Source organism: Coregonus clupeaformis, chromosome 9 (assembly GCF_020615455.1).
Source record: "Coregonus clupeaformis isolate EN_2021a chromosome 9, ASM2061545v1, whole genome shotgun sequence".
In the NCBI taxonomy this organism is placed as follows: Eukaryota; Metazoa; Chordata; class Actinopteri; order Salmoniformes; family Salmonidae; genus Coregonus; species Coregonus clupeaformis.
The window spans coordinates 3,187,213-3,212,425 of record NC_059200.1 but is presented as its reverse complement, the minus strand read 5'-3'; the positions used below and the strand labels follow the sequence as shown (position 1 = coordinate 3,212,425).

At 43.8% G+C, this 25,213-nt stretch overlaps 1 protein-coding gene across 1 annotated transcript; it reads left to right on the top strand.

Annotated features, from left to right (window-relative positions):
* Positions 1 to 210: 210 nt before the first annotated feature.
* Positions 211 to 20,837, top strand: LOC121573574 (C2 domain-containing protein 2). The gene is made up of 13 exons (XM_041885662.2): positions 211 to 1,418; positions 2,165 to 2,260; positions 2,723 to 2,842; positions 14,259 to 14,360; positions 14,589 to 14,705; positions 14,983 to 15,094; positions 16,376 to 16,484; positions 16,678 to 16,742; positions 16,983 to 17,098; positions 17,262 to 17,442; positions 17,741 to 17,985; positions 18,114 to 18,417; positions 19,705 to 20,837. The coding sequence occupies exons 1-13, from the start codon at positions 1,101 to 1,103 to the stop codon at positions 19,965 to 19,967; spliced, it is 2,148 nt and encodes a 715-aa protein (XP_041741596.1). The 5' UTR covers positions 211 to 1,100; the 3' UTR covers positions 19,968 to 20,837.
* Positions 20,838 to 25,213: the final 4,376 nt, after the last annotated feature.

The following is a 25,213-nucleotide window of genomic DNA, read 5'->3' as shown; positions in this document are numbered from 1 at the left end:
TGTAGTTTGGTCCAATCCGAGCCTTGTATCTCTGCAACGTAACAAAATGTGTAAAAATGTGTATCGATAATAGCTATGTAATTGCAGTTATTTCTGCATCAAAAAGCTGATTTTATTATATAAGAAAATGTATTTGAAGATATAATTGATAGTTTCGAAAGACCCACAAGAGGTTAAAACAAGGCGCACATGGGGTACTTTAAAATATCGCTATGCACTCTGGGAATAACAGTTCATGCCACAAATATTACATTCGCAAGTTTTCGATTTCGGTCATCGTTGGTATCGGAGGTGTTCTGCAAACTTGTGATGAGGATTTATAATTATCATTTGTTTTCCCGTCGTTTAAAGCTGGCAACAAATTACTTTCACTTTGTTTTACACCACGGACGTCAGAAATAATTCATGGATATTACATTTTGGACTACGTGTTATTAGGTAGCATCTATCTAACTTGCTAACTAAGTTAGCTAGCTACTGTACCTTACTATATAGCTAGCAATGTGAACGAGAGAAAGGTCTGAAGCTAGCTAACTGTTATGAAAAGCTCGTAGCTATGTGTAGCTAATATACTGTTGTTGGCTAGCTAGCCAAAGACAGGCATTTGATACAATGTTGTTCAGCTAGAGCTGAGTGGAACTTGCTTAGAAGCTTGGTCTAACTTAACGTACTCGAATAATACTCCGTTATTTTAGCTAGCTAACGTTACTTGCAATAACTTAAAGGAAACCATTTATATTGTTTGCTACCTAGCTAGCATTCTTCTGACTGCAGTTTTCAAACCAGATAGATAGCAAGATTACATCCTTGAGAAGTCTGTCGCCAGCCAAGTTGATCGTCTTAGGTATTTTCGTTGAAAGTTGAGCCTCAATCAGGAACCAGGATATTATTGACAAGAGGCTAACATTAGCTTGCATACTGTTTCAGTGGTTGAACTTGTGCTGTGAAGACTAGCTCCCATTGCTATAATAGCTGGATCTAGTCCTGACAGGGACTTTCTTGCAAAGATCATCATACCATGTTTTTCTACTGGTCTTACTTTCAAGGGGCCATTGTTATTAGCTAAATATATAGCTAGCTAACCAAGTCAGTTGCTGAGGATGCCTGACTCAGAAATGCGTCTTTCAAATGCTGGTTTGGGAGAATTGGACTCAGATAGTCTCCCTTCAAATTCCGGTTTGGGAGACTTGCAGTGGTTTTGCATTGTTACACTGTTCATTGCCTCCATCATTACATTGATACTGTATCTAGTACAGTATTATTACAGCGATCAACGGATACAGACGACTGAGCAAAACAATGTGGTTTCGGAGGAAGCGGACGCTCTGTTGGGATGGGCTCTTTCACTGAACAGTTGGGAAAGTAAATGGAGAGGGGCTTGGTGCAGAGCTTTGAATGACGAATCGAAGAAGTCTGGGGTAAGTCTAGCTACCGTTCGTACGCCAGATGTGTGATAAATATGTTTCCATTACCGGGCGTTACAGGTTAGCTTATACAAAACGCCGCCATGGATTTTTCAAATAACCTGTTGTTGATGCTACTGTGGATTTAAAATCTATCTGAGTTTTCTCTGGTTTTTGTAGAAGCAACTGGACACGGACATTTATAAGATACCATTTCCCCCGAATCGAGAACGAATAAAGTATCGCTAATAGCAGGTTAGTTGAAAAAATCAAGTCCCATGTCGACCAAAGGATTGTTTCACTTACCAAATTACTATTATAAAACTACAGAGCAGACTGTAGCTACACATTTTTTTTTTATTGTCCCTGACAGACGTTACAAAGAATCCACTGTAGCCAAACAAACAAGATATGATTACAGGATCTGTATAAACCTAACACGACCTAAGCACATAGGTGAGCATCGTGACAGCACAAGCTCCTTGTCACGGAATAGTGTCAACAATCTTGATTCCCATACATTGATGCTGTGCCTTGTTGAAACCTCCTCATCTCTCAAGCTACTGTCAAGACTTGAAGCCCCTCTACCTGCAAACTCCCAACATACGAAATTGAAAACGTGATCCATTTCTTCCATGTTCTCTGTCTCTTTACTTGAAACTGTCAAAATGAAGTGTAATGTTGAGATAATGGCAGTTGTTGGGGCATAGGTTATTGCTGATCACCTCCTGACCTGACCTGTGTACTCCTAACTCACACAGTGCCCAGTGCAACTAACATTAGAAGAGGATGGCCTTCAGTCATCAGAGCTGGTGGTTGGCCAAGTGTCCAGCTTCAAGAAGTCTGCTGGTCAGAAGGTAAGATAAAGTCCCTGTGTATCAGACTGGCTCTCATCCAACTAGGAAAAATTGTTTGAACGGTCATCCAACTCGGAATTCCAAGTGGGAAACTCAGGCATCTTTCTAGAGTTCCCAGTTGTCTTGAAAGCACCATAAGGAGACGAGTGAACCAATGACAAGGAGGGTCAAGCAGGGAGAATTGTACCTGCCTTTAATGAGATGCTTCATGTTTGAGATTTCTAGTTGATTGTTCTCACACACTGAATTGGTTCCAAAATAAGCAACACATAGTAACTATTAAGGAAGAAAACCAGGTTAACCAATTGAAATGTGAACCATGTATGCACTTTGCAAGAATACCACAATTATGGTTAGGCATGATTAGCACCAAGCACCTTTTTACCTCAAATACATTTTTGAGTTTTCCCTCGCTTATTGTATGGTACTATTGTAACTGTTTACTGTCTTGTCTTCCCCTAGGCTGCACAATGCAAGGTGATTGGGGACAAGCTTCAGTTCTCCCTCAGTGCCTCACCATCAGCCATGTCTCCAGGAGAGCCCTGTAGGTACAGCGTGAAGATATCTACACTTGAACTGCAGGTAAATGAACACAACAGTTCTGTTCACTACATCTGCAGCTATAATCTATCCCTTCCCATCTCTACTGGAGCAATGCTTAATACAAACAAAGGGAGAGCGAGTCAGAGGGGGCGGGGCTCCTGGTTGTCTCCCTGCGTTGTCTTAATGGAGGAAGCGCTGATTTATTGAACGTGACGCACTTCAGCATAGCTTCTCTTCTGCTACGAGAATCAGATTAAATGGCGAGGACCCAGAGGTTAATAAATGTCCTGGAGACCTTGTTTAGAATGGCGCCGGAGGAGATGGCTGCCGTTTTACGGGCTCCTAACCAATTGTGCTATTATGTGTGTTTTTTCACGTTATTTGTAACTTATTTTGTACATAATGTTTCTGCCACTGTCTCTTATGGCTTACCTGGTTAAATAAAGGTAAAATAACAAGTAACAAATTATGACCGAAAAGAGCTTCTCTATATCAGGACAGCGATTACTCACCTCGTACTGGACAAATATTTTTTTTTAAACGAGTCGGTCGCAAAGGATTTTCTTCAGACACCCGACAAGGCCCAAAACCCTGTCATTCGCATGAGAAAGAGACAGAGATATCAGGGACATAGGTCGGAGTGCCTTGTAAGGATCAGACGGCGAGTTGGTAATCTGCCTCTACTATCAGTCCTATTAGCCAACGTACAATCATTGGATAGCAAAATAGACTAACTACGATCATGGATATCCTACCAACGGGACATTAGAAACTGTTTCACCGAGTTGTGGCTGAACGACGACATGGATAACATACAGCTGGCGGGATATACACTTCATTGGCAAGATAGAACAACTGCCTCCGGTAAGACAAGGGGTGGCGGTCTGTGTATATTTGTAAACAACAGCTGGTGCACAACATTTTATATTAAGGAAGTCTCAAGGTTTTGCTCGCCTGACGTAGAGTATCTCATGATAAGCTGTAGACCACACTGTTTACCAAGATAGTTTTCATCTATATTTTTCGTAGCTGTCTATTTACCACCACAAACCAATGCTGGCACTAAGACCGCACTCAATGAGCTGAATAAGGCCATAAGCAAACAGGAAAATGCTCATCCAGAGGCGGTGCTCCTTGTGGCCGGGGATTTTAATGCAGGGAAACTTAAATCTGTTTTACCTAATTTCTACCAGCATGTTAAATGTGCAACCAGTGGGGGGGGGAATCGAGACCACCTTTACTCCACACACAGAGACGCGTACAAAGCTCTGCCTTGCCCTCCATTTGGCAAATCTGACCATAACTCTATCCTCCTGATTCCTGTTTACAAGCAAAAACTAAAGCAGGAAGCACCAGTGACTCGGTCAATAAAGAAGTGGTCAGATGACGCAGATGCTAAGCTACAGGACTGTTTTGCTAGCACAGACTGGAATATGTTCCGGGATTCTTCCGATGGCATTGAGGAGTACACCACATCAGTCACTGGCTTCATCAATAAGTGCATCAATGACGTCGTCCCTACAGTGACCCGTATGTACAGTACCAGTCAAATGTTTGGACACACCTACTCATTCAAGGGGTTTTCTTTATTTTTTACTATTTTCTACATTGTAGAATAATAGTGAATACATCTAAACTATGAAATAACACATATGGAATCGTGTAGTAACCAAAAAAGTGTTAAAGAAATCAAAATATATTTTATATTTGAGATTCTTCAAATAGCCACCCTTTGCCTTGATGACAGCTTTGCACACTCTTGGCATTCTCTCAACCAGCTTCACTTGGAATGCTTGTGGAGGCCAGGTCATGTGATGCAGCACTCTATCACTCTCCTTCTTGGTAAAATAGCATCCGTTCACCCACACTGCGTCTCACAAAGAAACAGCGGTTGGAACCAAAAATCTCCAATTTGGACTCCAGACCAAATGACAAATTTCCACTGTTCTAATGTCCGTTGCTCGTGTTTCATGGCCCAAGCAGGTCTCTTCTTATTATTGGTGTCCTTTTGTAGTGGTTTCTTTGCAGGAATTTGACAATGAAGGCCTGATTCACACAGTCCCCTCTGAACAGTTGATGTTGAGATGTGTCTGTTACTTGAACTCTGTGAAGCATTTATTTGGGCTGCAATTTTCTAATGAACTTATCCTCTACAGCAGAGGTAACTCTGGGTCTTCCATTCCTGTGGCGGTCCTCATGAGAGCCAGTTTCATCATAGCGCTTGATGGTTTTTGCGACTGCACTTGAAGTCTTAATGTTCCATATTGACTGACCTTCATGTCTTAAAGTAATGATGGACTGTCGTTTCTCTTTGCTTATTTGAGCTGTTCTTGCCATAATATGGACTTGGACAAAATAGGGCTATCTTCTATGTACCCCCCCCCCCCTACCTTGTCACAACACTACTGATTGGCTCAGACGCATTAAGAAGGAAAGAAATTCCAACTTTTTAAGAAGGCACACCTGTTAATTGAAATGCATTCCAGGTGACTACCTCATGAAGCTGGTTGAGAGAATGCCAAGAGTGTGCAAAGCTATCATCAAGGCAAAGGGTGGCTATTTTGAAGAATTTGTTTAACACTTTTTTTGGGTTACTACATGATTCCGTGTGTTATTTCATAGTTTTGATGTCTTCACTATTATTCTACAATTTAAAAAGTAGTACAAATAAAGAAAACCCCTTGAATGAGTAGGTGTGTCCAAACTTTTGACTGTTAGTGTACATACCCCAACCAGAAGCCATGGATTACAGGCAACATCCGCACTGAGCTAAAGGGTAGAGCTGCCGCTTTCAAGGAGCGGCACTCTAACCCGGACGCTTATAAGAAATCCCGCTATACCCTCCGACGAACCATCAAACAGGCAAAGGGTCAGTACAGGACTAAGATTGAATCGTACTACACCGGCTCCGGCGCTCGTCGGATGTTGCAGGGCTTGCAAACTATTAGACTACAAAGGGAAGCAAAGCCACAAGCTGCCCAGTGACACGAGCCTACCAGACCAGCTAAATTGCTTCAAGATAAGCAACACTGAAGCATGCATTCCGCATCAGCTGTTCCGGACGACTGTGTGATCATGCTCTCCGTAGCCGATGTGAGTAAGACCTTTAAACAGGTCAACATTCACAAGGCCGCAGGGCCAGACGGATTACCAGGACGTGTACTCCGAGCATGCGCTGAGCAACTCGCAAGAGTCTTCACTGACATTTTCAACCTGTCCCTGACTGAGTCTGTATTACCAACATGTTTCAAGCAGACCACTATAGTCCCTGTGCCCAAGAACACTAAGGTAACCTGCCTAAATGTCTACCGACCCATAGCACTCACGTCTGTAGCCATGAAGTGCTTTGAAGGGCTGGTCATGGCTCACATCAAGACCATTATCCCAGAAACCCTAGACCCGCTCCAATTTGCATACCGCCCCAACAGATCCACAGATGATGCAATCTCTATTGCACTCCACACTGCCCTTTCCCACCTGGACAAAAGGAACACCTACGTGAGAATGCTATTCGTTGACTACAGCTCAGCGTTCAACACCATAGTGCCCTCAAAGCTCATCACTATGCTAAGGACCCTGGGACTAAACACCTCCCTCTGAAACTGGATCCTGGACTTCCCGACGGGCAGCACCCAGGTGGTAAGGGTAGGTAACAACACATCTGCCACGCTGATCCTCAACACGGGGGCCCCTCAGGGGTGCGTGCTCAGTCCCCTCCTGTACTCCCTGTTCACCCATGATTGCATGGCCAGGCACGACTCCAACACCATCGCTAAGTTTGCAGACGACAAAACAGTGGTAGGCCTGATCACCGACAACGATGAGACAGCCTATAGGGAGGAAGTCAGAGACCTGGCCGTGTGGTGCCAGGATAACAACCTCTCTCTCAACGTGATCAAGACAAAGGAGGTGATTGTGGACTACAAGAAAAAGAGGACAGAGCACGCTCCCATTCTCATCGACGGGGCTGTAGTGAAGCTGGTTGAGAGCTTCAAGTTCCTTGGTGTCCAATCACCAACGAACTATCATGGTCCAAACACACCAAGACAGTCGTGAAGAGTGCACGACAAAGCCTATTCCCTCTCAGGAGACTGAAAAGATTTGGCATGGGTCCTCATATCCTCAAAAGGTTCTACAGCTGCACCATCGAGAGCATCCTGACTGGTGACATCACTGCCTGGTATGGCAACTGCTCGGCCTCTGACCGCAAGGCACTACAGAGGGTAGTGCATACGGCCCAGTACATCACTGGGGCCAAGCTTCCTGCCATCCAGGACCTCTATACCAGGCGATGTCAGAGGAAGGCCCTAAAAATTGTTAAATACTCCGGCCACCCTAGTTTTAGACTGTTCTCTCTGCTACCGCACGGCAAGTCTAGGTACAAAAAGCTTCTTAACAGCTTCTACCCCCAAGCCATAAGACTCCTGAACGGCTAATCAAATGGCTACCCGGATATTTGCATTGTTCCCCCCCACCCCCTCTTTTACGCTGCTGCTACTCTCTGTTTATTATCTATGCATAGTCACTAACTCTACCTACATGTACATATTACCTCATGTACCGGTACCCCCTGTATATAGCCTCGCTACTGTTATTTTACTGCTGCTCTTTAATTATTTTTATTTTGTAGTTGTTTTTTACTTCACTTATTTTTCTTAACTGCATTGTTGGGTAAGGGCTTGTAAGTAAGCATTTCACTGTAAGGTCTAAACCTGTTGTATTTGGCGCATGTGATCAATAAAATGTGATTTGATTTGAAAATACTGGAGGGGATTAGTTCCCAGCTCCCTCACTTCTTGGTTAAGGTGGCCCACTTTCCCTACTACCTCCACTTTCATAATTGGAGTACAATCACAGACCCAATCTCATACTAATGGAATTAAGAATTTTCCAAAAAGTAAAGGTCATGACGTTGAGTGATGGTCCCTCTTTCATGCAAAACAAAGTAGAGATGGCTTGATTCATCTATTTTAGTAGCACGGCCCATAACTGACGTGGCACGATTTACAGTCAAATCTCAGGCTCACCCACAATGTTTACGTAATCAAGCCTTTTTCTCTCTGCTTGAACTAAAGCTATTTTGAAACCAATAAGGTGCTTTACTTGTTGCCTCATTGTGGTCCTGATCGGATTCTGCCATAAATACAAGTCCAGTGAGTGGTTAATTGGATACTTTGGGGATTTTGGCAATGAGGCCCTTTATCTACTTTCCCAGAGTCAGATGAACTCGTGGATACCATTTTTATGTCTCTGTGTCCAGTATGAGGGAAGTTCTAAAATGGATTAAATTGTTTTTTTCTCCCTCATCAATCTACACACAATACCCCATAATGACAAAGCAAAAACAGGTTCTTAGACATTTTTTAATGGAAATATTACATTTACATAAGTATTCAGACCCTTTACTCAGTACTTTGTTGAAGCACCTTTGGCAGCGATTACAGCCTTCTTGGGTATGCCGCTACAAGCTTGGCACACCGGTTTCATCAGACCAGAGAATCTTGTTTCTCATGGTCTGAGAGTCCTTTAGGTTCCTTTTGGCAAACTCCAAGCGGGCTGCTATGTGCCTTTTTATTGAGGAGTGGCTTCCATCTGGCCATAAAGGCCTGATTGGTGGAGTGCTGCAGAGATGGTTGTCCTTCTGGAAGGTTCTCCCATCTCCACAGAGGAGCTCTGTCAGAGTGACATCGGGTTCTTGGTCACCTCCCTGACCAAGGCCCTTCTCCCCCGATTGCGCAGTTTGGCCGGGCAGCCAGCTCTAGGAAGAGTCTTGGTGGTTCCAAACTACTTCCATTTAAGAATGATGGAGGCCACTGAGTTATTGGGGACCTTCAATGCTGCAGAAATTGTTAGGTACCCTTCCCCAGATCTGTGCCTCGACACAATCCTGTCTCAGAGCTGTACGGACAGTTCCCTCTACCTCATGGCTTGGTGTTTGCTCTGACATGCACTGTCAACTGTGGGACCTTTTAGATACAGTTGTGTGCCTTTCCAAATAATGTCCAATCAATTGAATTTACCACAGGTGGACTCCAATCAAGTTGTAAAATATCTAATGGATGATCAATGGAAACAGGATGCACCTGAGCTCAATTTCGAGTCTCATAGCAAAGAGTCTGAATACTTATGTAAATAAGGTATTTCTGTTTTTTATGTTAATACATTTGCAAACATTTCTAAAAACCTTTTTTCGCTTTGTCAGTATGGGGTATAGTGTGTAGATTGATGAGGAACGTTTTTAATTTAATCCATTTTAGAATAAGTCTGTAACGTAACAAAATGTGGAAAAAGTCAAGGGGTCTGAATACTTTCCGAATGCAACATTACTTAAGTCCACTTGTACTGTGCTTTATGTAACACTTAGGCCTACACTGTTTCCAGTCTGACCTAAATCTACTTTTACTGATCAAACCGCTATCAATTTTGCTTAATTCAGGCATTTTAACAGGGTATTTCAGTGGTATCAGACAAAGCCTTTGTTTGGTAACACTGAGTTGGCTGTACAGCCAGAGCAGAGTCTAGGCGTTCTGGGACAGGATGGCCCAGGGCTGTGGCGGTCATGGCATTTTGTCAGCCGCTGAAACAAGCCACTGATGCAGACCTTTGGAACATCTACATTTTAAAAAAGTATATTAAATCCATTTAATATAGCCTACACCATCACAATAAATCCATTATTTATTTTAGACAGCTCTAAAGAAACCTGTTATGAAGAAAATGTAGTCTATTTCAGAAGAACAGCATAGCATACTCTGAGTTGTCCTTATGTTAAGCCCTGATCTGGCTATGCCATATGGCTGTGGGCTTCACTAGTTAATTTAGCAGACAAGATTTGCTTACAATTCCTTGGCATTATTTTATATTATAGTATGAAGAATACAATTAAACATGGCTGAATAAAATATAAATGATATTTTCTCCAACCGTTTTCCTTGGGAGTCCGCACATGTGGCTATTCTGTGTTGAGCGGTTAACAAAGAAACAGGTCCTCCTATATGCTTAATTTAGAGTTATTTATGCAACTTTAGTTGTGATACAAACATGCCCCCCAAAAATATCCATGTGTTGTGCCCTTGGGCAGAATATAATAATATAATTCCCTCCTCCCGGTTGTCAATCGTAGTGCTCCGAAGCACTTCTCACTCTCATGGCTCTCTCAGACAGTGTTGCCAACTCCTCAGTAAGGAAAGTAGCTATTGGCTGTCCTAAAAGTCGCTAAATGATGTCATCACCTAATTTGCATAATTGGCCATGTGCATGTAATTGTGATGGACTCTGTAGGAGAGAGGAATAACGCTGTGGGAGAGACAAAAAGTGAGTAAAAAAACACCCTACATTTACATCCCGCCCTGAATGTAAGCCAGGGCGGGATCAGCCAGCGGCGGCTTCCCGCATGCGCGATTCATTTGCAGTCTGGACGTGGAGGGGTGAACATCTCCTGCTCTGACTGCAGCTGGGAGGGACTGCTACGCGAGGACTGCGCCGCCTGTGAGTGCTTTGGGACGGGCTGCTCGTTGAGAAAAGTAGGAACGATACGTGCTTTCACGTCAGTCTCCAATAACACCAGAAAAAGTCGCTAGATAACACTTTTTAAAAAAAAGCGATGATAAACTATGTTGATAAACTATTAGGCTATTTCTTCACATAAGCGCAGCAATGCACACACAGCAGTAGGCTATAAGCGGGATTGTTCCAAAATGCAATCAATTAGCGGGAAAACACTGTTCTCAAAAGCGACCGCAAATGTGATTATGCATGTAATGCTTTATGCCCAGTCAAAGCCATTCACTGCTCTGGCACCCCAATGGTGGAACAAGCTCCCCCACGACGCCAGGACAGCGGAGTCACTGACCACCTTCCGGAGACACTTGAAACCCTACCTCTTTAAGGAATACCTGGGATAGGATAAAGTAATCCTTCTTCCCCCACCCCCCATATTTTTTTTTTTTTTTTTAAGGTGGTTGTCCCACTGGCTATCATAAATTGAATGCACCAATTTGTAAGTCGCTCTATAAAGGTGCATTTCTATGGTGAAAATGATATTCCCCAAACTTGAAACTCACGTGCCGCCTATGCATGCCAGTTAGGTTCTACACCAGTTGTAAAGTGGATTAATGTGCTTAATTTTCAGAAGTTATTTGGCCACTTTAGTTGTGATACAAACCTTATCAAAACATGAGGTGTGCGACTATGATTTGAAAAAATCCCCCAAAAAGGCATGCACTGTTTCTTGCCCTACTGCACACGCTGGGCATCATTCGCAAGTGATAATATTGTCACCCATCAGACTATTCTTAATTGAATGTCTCCACATATACTAAGTAATATACACTACCGGTAAAAAGTTTTAGAACACCTACTCATTCAAGCGTTTTTCTTTATTTTTACTATTTTCTACATTTTAAAATAATAGTGAAGACATCAAAACTATGAAATAACACATATGGAATCATGTAGTAACCAAAAAAGTGTTAATCAAATCAAAATATATTTTATATTTGAGATTCTTCAAATACCCACTGTTTGCCTTGATGACAGCTTTGCACACTCTTGGCATTCTCTCAACCAGCTTCACCTGGAATGCTTTTCCAACAGTCTTGAAGGAGTTCCCACATATGCTGAGCACTTGTTGGCTGCTTTTCTTTCACTCTGCCGTCCGACTCATCCCAAACCATCTCAATTTGGTTGAGGTCGGGGGATTGTGGAGGCCAGGTCATCTGATGCAGCACTCTGCCACCATCCTTCTTGGTAAAATAGCCCTTACACAGCAGGGAGGTGCAGACCACCATAGTCCCTGTGCCCAAGGACTCTAAGATAACCTGCCTGAATGACTACCGACCCGTAGCACTGACGTCTGTAGCCATGAAGTGCTTTGAAAGGCTGGTCATGGCTCACATCAACAGCATTATCCCAGAAACCCTAGGCCCACTCCAATTTGCATACCGCCCCAACAGATCCACAGATGATGCAATCTCTATTGCACTCCACACTGCCCTTTCCCACCTGGACAAGAGGAACACCTACGTGAGAATGCTATTCATTGACTACAGCTCAGCATTCAACACCATAGTGCCCTCCAAGCTCATCACTAAGCTAAGGATCCTGGGACTAAACACCTCCCTCTGCAACTGGATCCTGGACTTCCTGACGGGCCGCCCCCAGGTGGTAAGGGTAGGTAACAACACATCTGCCACACTGATTCTCAACACGGGGGCCCCTCAGGGGTGCGTGCTCAGTCCCCTCCTGTACTCCCTGTTCACCCATGAATGCATGGCCAGGCACGACTCCAACACCATCATTAAGTTTGCCGACGACACAACAGTGGTAGGCCTGATCACCGACAACGATGAGACAGCCTATAGGGAGGAGGTCAGAGACCTGGCCGTGTGGTGCCAGGACAACAACCTCTCCCTCAACGTGACCAAGACAAAGGAGATGATTGTGGATTACAGGAAAAAAAAGAGGACTGAGCACGCCCCCATTCTCATCGACGGGGCTGTAGTGGAACAGGTTGAGAGCTTCAAGTTCCTTGGTGTCCACATCACCAACGAACTATCATGGTCCAAACACACCAAGACAGTCGTGAAGAGGGCACGACAAAGCCTATTCCCCCTCAGGAGACTGAAAAGATTTGGCATGGGTCCTCAGATCCTCAAAAAATTCTACAGCTGCACCATCGAGAGCATCCTGACTGGTTGCATCACCGCCTGGTATGGCAACTGCTTGGCCTCCGACTGCAAGGCACTACAGAGGGTAGTGCGTAGGCCCAGTACATCACTGGGGCCAAGCTTCCTGCCATCCAGGACCTCTATACCAGGCGGTGTCAGAGGAAGGCCCACAAAATTGTCAAAGACTCCAGCCAGCCTAGTCATAGACTGTTCTCTCTGCTACCGCACGGCAAGCGGTACCGGAGTGCCAAGTCCAGGTCCAAAAGGCTTCTCAACAGCTTCTACCCCCAAGCCATAAGACTCCTGAACAGCTAATCATGGCTACCCGGACTATTTGCACTGCCCCCCCACCCCATCCTTTTACGCTGCTGCTGCTCTGTTAATTATTTATGCATAGTCACTTTAACTCTACCCACATGTACATATTACTTCAACTACCTCAACTAGCCGGTGCCCCCGCACATTGACTCTGCACCGGTACCCCCCTGTATATAGCCTCCCTACTGTTATTTTATTTTACTTCTGCTCTTTTTTTCTCAACACTTTTTTTTGTTAAAGAAATGTACTGTTGGTTAAGGGCTGTAAGTAAGCATTTCACTGTAATGTACCGGAGTGCCAAGTCTAGGTCCAAAAGGCTTCTTAACAGCTTCTACCCCCAAGCCATAAGACTCCTGAACAGCTAATCAAATGGCTACCCGGACTATTTGCATTGTTACCCCCACCCCCTCTTTTACGCTGCTGCTACTCTGTTTATTATTTATGCATAGTCACTTTAATTCTGTAAGGTTGTATTCGGCGTATGTGGCAAATAAAATTTGATTTGATTTCCAGGTGACTACCTCATGAAGCTGGTTGAGAGAATGCCAAGAGTATGCAAAGCTGTCATCAAGGCAAAGGGTGGCTATTTGAAGAATCTCAAAAAGTAACTTTTAACAAGGCACACCTGTTAATTGAAATGCATCAAAATATATTTTGATTTGTTTAACACTTTTTGGGTTACGACATGATTCCATATATGTTATTTCATAGTTTTGATGAAATAACATAGTACGTGTTCTAAAACTTTTGACCGGTAGTGTATGTGTGAAATTAGTTTGGATTTAGGATGGACCATTATCATGCAACTGTCTCGGAACAAAAAAATTAATGTAATCTATGCACTTAAATAGCGAATGGAGGATGCTTTTCCTGTGGTTCATTTTCATGCTAGCCAATTAGGCTATACTCCTGTTGTAAAGCGAAGCAATGTGTTTAATATTAGGAAAGTGGATAAATAAATATAGTAAGCCTATAGAAAGCTGATGAGATCCTCTTTTTAATAGAGGCCATCAACTATGTTTTCTCACACAATTGCGTAGCCTATAGAAATGTTGCGCAACATGAGCTCATGGGCTCTCATGAAGTGTTTGATTAGATTTCCGATCACATTTGCATTGATGTCCGAGTGATTAGAGGGACAATAGAGTACTGAGTACCAGGCAGTTAGCAAGTTTTGTAGGCTACTAATGAACCTAGTTACCGTGACTAAACGGTCATGTGGAATTTGACTGCAGTCATGACTCGTGACCGCCGGTTATACGGTCACCGTAACAGCCCTAGGATGGCCCAGTCACTAGTACACAGTCCTCCCTCTCTGTCGATCACCCCCACTCTCGCTCCCTGTCTCTCACTTACTCTCTCTGTGCTGGACTGCTCAATTACAGCTCATTGTGTTGGCTTGCACTCTGAGCAGTGTGTGTGTGACTGTGTTGTTGCTTATGGTGGTTCTGTTGCCCTCTGTTCCCCAGTTGAACTTGCAGATGAGGGAGGCTGAAGGTCAGGTCCAGGTGGGCTGGGGGGTGTCCCATCTGGAGACATGGGACCTGCAGCTCACCCCCATCTTCACACCGGTACGGCCCATAGCCCACTGTCTCAGTTGTAGTGTTAAAGAGGCAATACACATTTGAAAAACAAAGTAAGCGCTTCAATACTTCTTGTGTGTAAACTGCAAACCTGAACATAATTCTTTATGATGTATCCCAAAACCAGCAGTCCAGACAAGTCAAAGTGTAATGGAGATGATTGCTATTGATATGATGGGATCGTTGATCGGTTTGTTTGTTTTATGTCTCTGTCAGGACAATGCCACAGGCCCCAGTGTGGCTGCAGTAAAGGACAGGCTGAGACAGCTACTGTGTGTGGTGCGTCCCTCCGTGATGCTGAGTTGCAGGCCTGCTCAGGCCACAGAGGTCAAGGTGAGAGGAGGACATACGACAACAAAAACACCCCGTCAGCACATCGTGCTCCTGTCACCCAGTGGCCATCTCTATACCTCTCCATTGATAGATATGCCGAAGCGCTAGATAGCAACATAGATAGGTTGCTTAGTCTCTACACCCCATGTTCTTGAGTCAGGTGTGTTAGTGCTGGGCTGGAACAAAAGCCTGCACACCCTCTAGCTCTATATTTCTACTCTGCACTACATGGTATATGGAAGTGCGTAGTATCGGCATGTTCTGTCACCTTCTGTAGGAGGCCAATAACAAGGTGACATCACCGCCCAAGCCCCCCCGCGCTCATGACTGGAAGCTGCTGGTGAAGAATATCCGGGTGACGTGTAAGGAGCAGGAGGATGGTGCTGCAGGTGAGGGACACCACTGGGTCACAACCTGGTTCAACTATGGAAACGAGTGGCGCAGTGGTCTAAGGCACTGCATCGCAGTGCTAGCTGTGCCACTAGAGATCCTGGTTCGAATCCAGGCTCTGTCGTAGCCGGCCGTGACCGGGAGACATGGCGGCGCACAACTGGCCCAGCGTCGTCAAGGGTAGGGGAGGGAATGGCCGGCAGGGATGTAGCTCAGTTGGTAGAGCATGGTGTTTGCAACGCCAGGGTTGTGGGTTCGATTCCAGTATGAAAATGTATGCGCTCACTAACTGTAAGTCACTCTGGATAAGAGCGTCTGCTAAATGACTCAAATGTAAATGTAAAATGTGATCAAAACACTGAAGTGTTGTTACAGCTCCAAATGTGCCTCATCTTGAGGTGGCTGCCAGCAGAGATGACTGCATCATGCAACCCAAGGAGCCACTGAGACTTGTGTTCTTTTCTGACCTGTTTAACCCATTGAACCCGAATCACTGTGGTTCTACACTTTCCTACAGTAGCAAGGCTGTCATAGCTGCAGCTCATCACCCCACAGCAGGGGCAGAGCGTCTCTCCCTCACTCCCTAAATACATTATGGTTGATAAATTAGATGTGTGGTGTTCCCCACTTCTCTCCCAAGTTGCTTATTTTTCATTAAAGCAAAGAGGGTAATTATGCTGGTAGGGTTTGTTATGAAATTGGCTGTGGCCCAAAGCTAAGGAGGCAGCAGCTTTTTGGGGTGTGCTGTCTGAAAAGCTCTACCTAACTGTAGATATTTAATTAATTAAAGCAATCCAGGTCCCTTTCATTGAGTTTCAACCTGGCTTGTCAGTCACTAATAAAGTTTCCTGCTATCTTGTAATGGCTTTATTCCCCTTAGCTTAGCCTCAGTCCAGCCTGAAGCTGAGTGTTTAGTTAGCCAATAGCTAGGGCAACGTGTGTCTCTTCCAGTTGATGCATTATTCATTCCGTTATGAGCCTGATAGCCAGACCAATTTAGCTCATCCATTGACATGTACTAGTCACAAAGTCACTCAAAGTTATTAGCATGCTATTAAACTAAAGTGTTCAGACCATAGAAATAGAATGAACTCATTCCAGTTCTGTGGTTCAGATATCTAAAGTCAATTTGATCTAATGTTCAAAAATCATAATGCTCATAAATTGGGTTGTCAGTGTACTGTATTGACTGGTATTTCAATATCCCCAACCCCAATGTTTGATTTGTATGTGAACATGTATTTCTGTTCAACTCATCTTCTGTTGTTTGCACTTTGCAGGCAGTACGAATCCCCTGTGTGTGCTGCAGCTAGACGACCCTCCACAGAAATTCTCCACTTTAGTCCTACAGAACACAGCCAGCCCAGCCTGGGACCAGCCCTTCATCTTGTGAGTCCAGTCTTTACAGAGCCCTGTCTATAGGGAAAACAAAAATGAATTTGTAGCCTGTGAGCTCAATCGCTTAGTAAACACTTGCCACCAGTTGCATAATATCCAACCCACAGTCCTCCTCTCGCCTTCATTGTCTTTCTATTGCTCGTTTTCAGAGTAAATGTTCCTCTTTTTCTCTTTCTCTCACCAGTGAGCTGAATGGACGATCAAAAGAGCTCAATATTCAGCTGCTGGATGATGGGAAACCTCAGGAGAGTAAGTATGTCTTTGTTTTGTATCTCTTTAGGCACAAGGAGAGGGAATGACACTAATAATCTGTCTGATACACACCCAAAATAGTTTTACTTTGAAGTTGATTTTAAGAACAATGAAAGCTTTATATGTCTGACAGCCTTAAAATGTCCTCTGTTGTCTGTCATTTTACTCAGATATTTTTCCTGTATGTATGAAGTCTTGTAATGGCAAACTGATTGGGATGTGTTGTCTTCCTGACAGACTCCATACTGGGTCAAGTGTCCGTGCCTTTTGATCTGGTGAAGAAGCAGCCCAAAGGACCGCAAACATTTGCACTCATGACCAAAGACCAAGTGACTGGGTCACTTACTACTGAGGTAAGATCACTACCTTTTAACTTCTTAATGCATATCAAATGCATGTCTTTTCCAACACCTTCATGTTTTACACAATGTTTTAGAAGTTTTATTGAAATTCCAACCAGTTATACTTGAACACATATGATAATCATGTCTTTACCTCCTTTCTCTTGTACCCCAGTTTACCTACCTGGAACCCAGTGAGGTGCGGTCTTGGCAGCCCCCTACTCCAGCCCCCACTAAGAGAGTGGAGATGGACCGCACGGTCATGCCCTGCGGTACTGTGGTCACCACAGTCACTGCAGTGAAGAGTAAACCAGGACAACTACTACTGCCTGGACTCAGCATAAATACAACCCAGCGTACGTATTGAATTAACGTTTAAGATGGAACACCAAAAATATGGCAAGAAGAGACTCATTTGGAGGTAATATAGTCCTTCTTATCCACATACTACAGACAACCGTTCTCTGGGGCTTTGATGTTCAGGCTTTTTGACACATTACTGTCTCTAGTCTAGTCTTATCCTTACTATGAGATGTTTCTTACAGGAGATGGGCTTAGATTATTTCAAATAAAATGTATCAAAAATAAAAAAGATATTTGTATTAAGTTATTAGTTTATAAGGCAACTATCCAAGTGATCTTGTATGTTTTCAGAGACTCCCTCCAATCCTCCCAGCGGCACCATGTCCAAGGTGTCTGGACGGAGGGTGTCAGAGAAGCCGTCCATGCTGGGGACCATGGGGAGCAAGGCCTTGTCGTCCTCTGACACAGAGCTGCTCATGCTCAACGGGACCGACCCTGTGGCCGAGGCCGCCATCCGCCAGCTCCAGGAGTCCGCCAAGCAGAAGCTCAAGTCCCCGGTCAAGAAGAGCACCATCATCATCTCAGGAGTGACCAAGGTACCATAATAATACATAGGATTTGTATAGGGCTTTTCTGAAACCCAAAGACGGACCATACAGAGCAGCTAGGCAGTACACTCTCTACCTCCAACAGTGGGTTTTCTATTCTGTACTCCATTTCCCAGACTCCTCTGTCTCAGGATGATGAGATGGCTCTGATGGCAGGCTACGCTGCTGCGATGGACGCCTCTATGTCAGATGGGGGATCTCAGGAGATTGCTGTGGCAACTGCGTCAGTAGTAAAAGCCAGTAGCAACCCCCCGGAGGTGTCGTCGGACCCCCAGGAGGGCCCCAGTGGAGTGTCCCAGGCTCAAGCCCAGCAGGTCCCGGAGGACTGGGAGTGCCAAGCAGGAGAGGACACAGACAGAGATGCAGACAAAACCTCAATGTCACTCTGCATCTCAGAGTCTGGATCCAAAAAGAGCAGAGGTGAGATTTTATGGAATGTGCCCTATGCCAGCCCCGTGCAGACTTTCAACATCTCATTGCTGTGTCTATTTTTGGCCTTATTCTGTCATAAAATATTCTACTGGGCATATCACTTTTGTACCTATCTTACACTGTTCAATTCCTAATGATCCTGGTCAACACTCCTGTCTGTTATTTTCTGTCTTTCTCTCCCCCTCTCTCTTTCCATCTCATTTATGTCATTTCTCATCATTCCTTCCTCCTGTCACAATTTCTCATCATGTCTTCCCTTGTCACTTTCTTCTTTGCCATCTTAGAGGAAACTAATCAGAAATTATTTCCTGAAGAGTAAGTTACCTCACGAACAGCTGTTTGTAGCTTGGTACAGTAGTGACTAGATTAAAATGCTATCCATCTGTGAAGTGTGACATTCACATTTGCTTTCAGATGGTATAACATCCATTCAATTTTAGGCTGGAACAGTGCCTAGTTTGGTTGTAAGGAGCAGTTTTAGGTGCATTCTGTCAAGGTCGGTTCTATTTTTCAAGTCCAGATTTATTAGTTAATCCACTTTCTCTCTTTGACCTCTTCTTTGTCCGTGTTTGATTGTCCTTGTTTTCACCTTGAGACTTTGTCCTTGTTCAATGGTGTTTGTTGTTTACCCACTTACCCTAATTAACTCCCATTCATCAACATATGGTTTGCATAAAGATGTGGTCCACCTTTCTTCTCCTCCCAAGGTAAAATTATCGGTATCTGGATGTATCTGGCAAGGCTTTGTATTGAAGCGTGTGTCAAGTTTCCTAAACGCTCAAATGGAGCCGGGATTTTCCTCTGGGCTCAAAACAAGCCCAAAGGGTGAACGTTGGCCCACATATTCACAGTATCTCTTGCGTATAACTTGGCTCCAATTTATGAGGTGCATTGTGCAAACAAGAATTCATGTTTTTTGCATTATCGTATTAGTGAATATAGACTGTGGCATTATGAGGGTAGTAGAGGACACTATCTGACAGTTACTGTCAGCGAGGACAGCAGAGTCCCTGCCCATCTTCCCAAAACATCTCAAACCCTACCTCTTCAAACAGAATTTTAAATAATCCCCCCACCCACCCCTCCCTACTCTACTGATAGCTACGTTATTGAGGAAAAATGTACTTTCTGTCTGTGATATGTGGTTGTCTTAAGATTTAATGCACTAACTGTAAGTCGCTCTGGATAAGGGCGTCTGCTAAATGACTAAAATGTAAAATGAATTATATTAATTTAGGACAACCTTCTCTGGTTTCCTCCTCTCCCTCCCACCAGGAGGCAGCTTCCTGCACAGGAGTGCCAAGCTGTTCTTCCGCCGGCGCCGCCAGTGCAAGGACCCGGGGATGAGCCAGTCGCACAACGACCTGGTGTACCTGGAGCAGCCTGTGACGGTAGAACGGGAGAAACGCACGGCCACCTTCAGCCGGATGCTGAACCGCAAGCTGCTGCCCAAGAGCAAAGCCAACGGCTCCACCACCACCACCACCACCCAAACCCTGACACCCGCTCCTACCCCGGGGGAGCAGCATGCAGCATGACCCCCCTCCGATAGTCCGCCAGCCGCCCCCGCTACTGCCTCTACCCCCTCCTCTAGACCTCCAGCCCCCCACTCCACCACCCGTACCACCCTCTCCTTCCCCTCCGATAGTCCTCCAGCCCCCCACTCCACCACCCGTACCACCCTCTCCTTCCCCTCCGATAGTCCTCCAGCCCCCCACTCCACCACCCGTACCACCCTCTCCTTCCCCTCCTCTAGTCCTCCAACCCTCCACTCCTCCACCCCTACCTCTCTCTCCTTCCCCTCTGATAGTCCTCCAGCCCCCCACTCCTCTCCTTCCCCTCTGATAGTCCTCCAGCCCCCCACGTCGCCTCCACCTCTACCACCTTGCACTGACTAAGAGACCCCACTTCCCAATCCGTGAATCTTCCATTACTGGTTGGAAGGCAGTATGGAGGTAAAATATTCTCTTCATCGCCCTCCCTCCTGCTCTTCCTCAACTCTCACTTTTTTTTGGAGCAAAATATTTGATAAAGAGAGTGTGTTTTTGGGTAATGATAATTTTTTTAATGTCATGATAATTTTTTGGCAACATTCTTGCAACATATTCTGTATTTGTGGCCTTCTAAACCAGAATAACTACTGGTGGCCAACCTGCACCCTCATCCTATTAGAGAGGGTAGTAACACAGATAGAACAATGAGCCAGATATTTCACCGGATGTATAAATGTGAAGCATCTGGTTGGTGTTTCCACTCACTACCAAATATGGTGATGAGAGGAAGCTCAGTGGTCATCAGTGGGAGAAGATTTTGTGAGATGGATTTTGGCTAACATTCTGCTAATTTTCTCATGGAAGAAACATTTGATCTCCATACAGTTTTCTGTTTCCAAAACTAGAATCTGTAACAAACCGAGTGGACTGCATTTTGTAGACTTTACCCTTTGCCAAAGTTTTTAAAATTGCATTGTTTAGGAGTGCAAATGCAAATTTGGTTATTGCACACGCACACTTCACAGAGTAGGTGTTTCCCTAATGGAAATATTAAAATAAATGCTAGAACGCGCCAATAGGATCTCACTAGCTCGTGCTTGGCTCTGCCCACCTCCTTGCTTGTTCTGCCCACTATGATTAATTTGCTCTCATTGGAAACGACAGGCTCTGGTCAATCTTGGTTATAAAAATCTTTGGTAGTAAGGTCAACCCTGACCTTTGGAAGGTGGTCCAGAGGGACCAAAGAAGGAGAGAAGAGTGGTGTTGACATGATTTGTACACATTGCTAAATACATTTTCTAGGTTTTACACTCAAGGTTTGATTCTTAAGCTTTTTAAGAGCAATTACTTGAACTGCTCTTGTGATAGAGGCTATCTATATAAATAGCAAGCAGCTTGTGTAGGCCCTATATGATTGAGATAGGAGTTTGTGTTGACAAAGGGAGACAGTTTGTTCCTGTGCAAGGCTGATACTAGTGGGAGATGATAAAGCCTAACATTTTAATTCAAGACATCTTATCTAAAGTAAATTCACATACAAACTTCAGAGCTACTGTGAAAATCCTATGCCAGACTAAACATTTCAGACATGAACTGTTATGGCAGATCTGTGTAAATGACATATTTGATGTATGTCATTCACTGGTTATCTCATACAGTTTTGGAAAGTCCAAAATTATGGTTGGTAATAAAGAATTCATTGCGTTTTGGAATTTCCACCATAAACACTATTTCAAAACAGTGCAGTGACATCATGGAGAACATGAAAAGTGCAATTTTCTGTTTGATATTTACAACGACAACAAAAATGTTTTTGTATTATCACTTTTTCTTTTAAATATTGCAGTGTTTTAAAATTATATGCAATTTCCTCTAGTTTTCCAACCTAAAGATTCCCTACACTACAACTGCCTGGGGTTGGTGAGGTGGAAAATGGAACCCCAATGACATCGTGCTGAGAGAGGGAACTAACGTGACACTACCCCAAGGCACACTTGTGCAGTGTTCACTGTTCACTAAAAACGCAGTGGTCATTCACTCATACATTTCTGCTGAATTACGTGTTTTTGCTATGTTTTTTATTGTTTTAAAAATGAAATGTATCATAGAGCTTTAAAAATTGTCTAAACAGAAAGGATGATAATTAAAATCTTTAGGACATCTGAATGGTTTGACTGCTTTGGGATTTTATCTAGCTAATGATTGTACTTTAATTTAAACAGGTAAATGAAATGAGTTGTCTAAGATCAATTCCCTGCCAGCTACTGTTTTTCTTCTCATCTAATGAACCTACTGAGAGGACTGCTATACTCTTATGGACATGACGGCATTACTCAAGATGGACATGGTAGTCAGATGCCCTACTGTTTACAAGGCTTTTGAAAAGACTGGAGAACAGTTCTTCTACCTGTGTAGTAGTGACAAACTGTAGTGGGATTACCTCTTGGAAATTGTCAATTGTTCAGGTATGACCAGTCTTAGAATGACTTGGGACTCCCTGGCCATGCTATCTATACCTATCATCTGGTGTTTTCCGGAGTACTTGACAATGTTGCTGAATGGCTTTAAAATTAGATTGAGGGGCCAGTTCGATTTCCCCTCAACAACCCATATGAAAACTATAATCAATGAGCCCTGTTTTTATCATATCCATGGATGACTGACTGATTACACTGGGGTATGCCATTTATGTTTATTGAACAACCGCATTAACTAAGTTCTCTGTCTGTAGATACTGTATGGGTTATATGTGTCCAGATTATGCTTTATTTTTAACGGCCCTACTGTGAATTAGGAACCAGTGTCAAACGCCTCAGTTCCTGTAACAGGTCACATATTTGAACAGGGGTGGGTCAAATACTGACATAAGCTCCTGGTAGTGTTACCAATGACCAGACTGCAGCTTGTTTCAGTAAATAAGGTCTCTTTTAGAGCCATCTTGCAGCTTGAGATGTACAGTGCCTTGCAAAAGTATTCATCCCCCTTGGCGTTTTTCCTATTTTGTTGCATTACAACCTGTAATTTAAATGGATTTTTATTTGGATTTCATGTAATGGACATACACAAAATAGTCCAAATTGGTGAAGTGAAATGAAAAAAATAACTTTTTTAAAAAAATTCTAGAAAATACATAATTAAAAAGTGGTGCATGCATATGTATTCACCCCCTTTGCTATGAAGCCCCTAAATAAGATCTGGTGCAACCAATTACCTTCAGAAGTCACATAATTAGTTGAATAAAGTCCACCTGTGTGCAATCTAAGTATCACATGATCTGTCACATGATCTCAGTATATATACACCTGTTCTGAAAGGCCCCTGAGTCTACAACACCACCAAGCAAGGGGCACCATGAAGACCAAGGAGCTCTACAAACAGGTCAGCGACAAAGTTGTGGAGAAGTACAGATCAAGGTTGGGTATAAAAAAAACATCCAAAACATTGAACATCCCACAGAGCACCATTAAATCCATTGTTAAAAATGGAAAGAATATGGCACCACAACAAACCTGCCAAGAGAGGGCCGCCCACCAAATCTCATGGACCAGGCAAAGAGGGCATTAATCAGAAAGGCAACAAAGATAACCCTGAAGGAGCTGCAAAGCTCCACAGCGGAGATTGGAGTATCTGTCCATAGGACCACTTTAAGCCGTACACGCCACAGAGCTGGGCTTTACGGAAGAGTGGCCAGAAAAAAGCCATTACATAAAGAAATAAATAAGCAAACACAATTGGTGTTCGCCAAAAGGCATGTGGGAGACTCCCCAAACATATGGAAGAAGGTACTCTGGTCAGATGAGACTAAATTTGAGCTTTTTGGCCATCAAGGAAAATGCTATGTCTGGTGCAAACCCAACATCTCTCATCACCCTGAGAACACCATCCCCAACATTTAAATGTCTTGGAATGGCCTAGTCAAAGCTCAGACCTCAATCCAATTGAGAATATGTGGTATGACTTAAAGATTGCTGTACACCAGCGGGACCCATCCAACTTGAAGGAGCTGGAGCAGTTTTGCCTTGAAGAATGGGCAAAAATCCCAGTGGCTAGATGTGCCAAGCTTATAGAGACATACCCCAAGAAACTTGCAGCTGTAATTGCTGCAAAGGGTGGCTCTACAAAGTATTGACTTCTGTTTTTTTGTCTTATTTCTTGTTTGTTTCACAAGAAAAAATATTTTCATCTTCAAAGTGGTAGGCATATTGTGTAAATCAAATGATACAAACCCCCCAAAAATCCATTTTAATTCCAGGTTGTAAGCCAACAAAATAGGAAAAATGCCAAGGGGGGTGAATACTTTCGCAAGCCACTGTGTGCCGAAACCCAAAGTCATAAAATAATGTGGGGTGTTTTAACCTTGCAAACTTGATTCTACGCCTAATACAGTGAGGGAAAAAAGTATTTGATCCCCTGCTGATTTTGTAAGTTTGCCCACTGACAAAGAAATGATCAATCTATAATTTTAATGGTAGGTTAATTTGAACAGTGAGAGACAGAATAACAACAAAAAAATCCAGAAAAACACGTAAAAAATGTTATGAATTAATTTGCATTTTAATGAGGGAAATAAGTATTTGACCCCCTCTCAATCAGAAAGATTTCTGGCTCCCAGGTGTCTTTTATACAGGTAACGAGCTGAGATTAGGAGCACACTCTTAAAGGGAGTGCTCCTAATCTCAGTTTGTTACCTGTATAAAAGACACCTGTCCACAGAAGCAATCAATCAATCAGATTCCAAACTCTCCACCATGGCCAAGACCAAAGAGCTCTCCAAGGATGTCAGGGACAAGATTGTAGACCTACACAAGGCTGGAATGGGCTACAAGACCATCGCCAAGCAGCTTGGTGAGAAGGTGACAACAGTTGGTGCGATTATTCGCAAATGGAAGAAACACAAAATAACTGTCAATCTCCCTCGGCCTGGGGCTCCATGCAAGATCTCACCTCGTGGAGTTGCAATGATCATGAGAACGGTGAGGAATCAGCCCAGAACTACACAGGAGGATCTTGTCAATGATCTCAATGCAGCTGGGACCATAGTCACCAAGAAAACAATTGGTAACACACTACGCCGTGAAGGACTGAAATCCTGCAGTGCCCGCAAGGTCCCCCTGCTCAAGAAAGCACATATACAGGGCTGTCTGAAGTTTGCCAATGAACATCTGAATGATTCAGAGGAGAACTGGGTGAAAGTGTTGTGGTTAGATGAGACCAAAATCGAGCTCTTTGGCATCAACTCAACTCGCCGTGTTTGGAGGAGGAGGAATGCTGCCTATGACCCCAAGAACACC

Coding starts and splice junctions, on each gene's coding strand:
- LOC121573574 (XM_041885662.2), top strand. CDS start 1,101: ATGCCTGACTCAGAAATGCGTCTTTCAAATGCTGGTTTGGGAGAATTG. Junction 16,743..16,982: donor TGATGGGAAACCTCAGGAGA/GTAAGTATGTCT, acceptor TCTTCCTGACAG/ACTCCATACTGGGTCAAGTG. Junction 17,443..17,740: donor CAGCATAAATACAACCCAGC/GTACGTATTGAA, acceptor GTATGTTTTCAG/AGACTCCCTCCAATCCTCCC.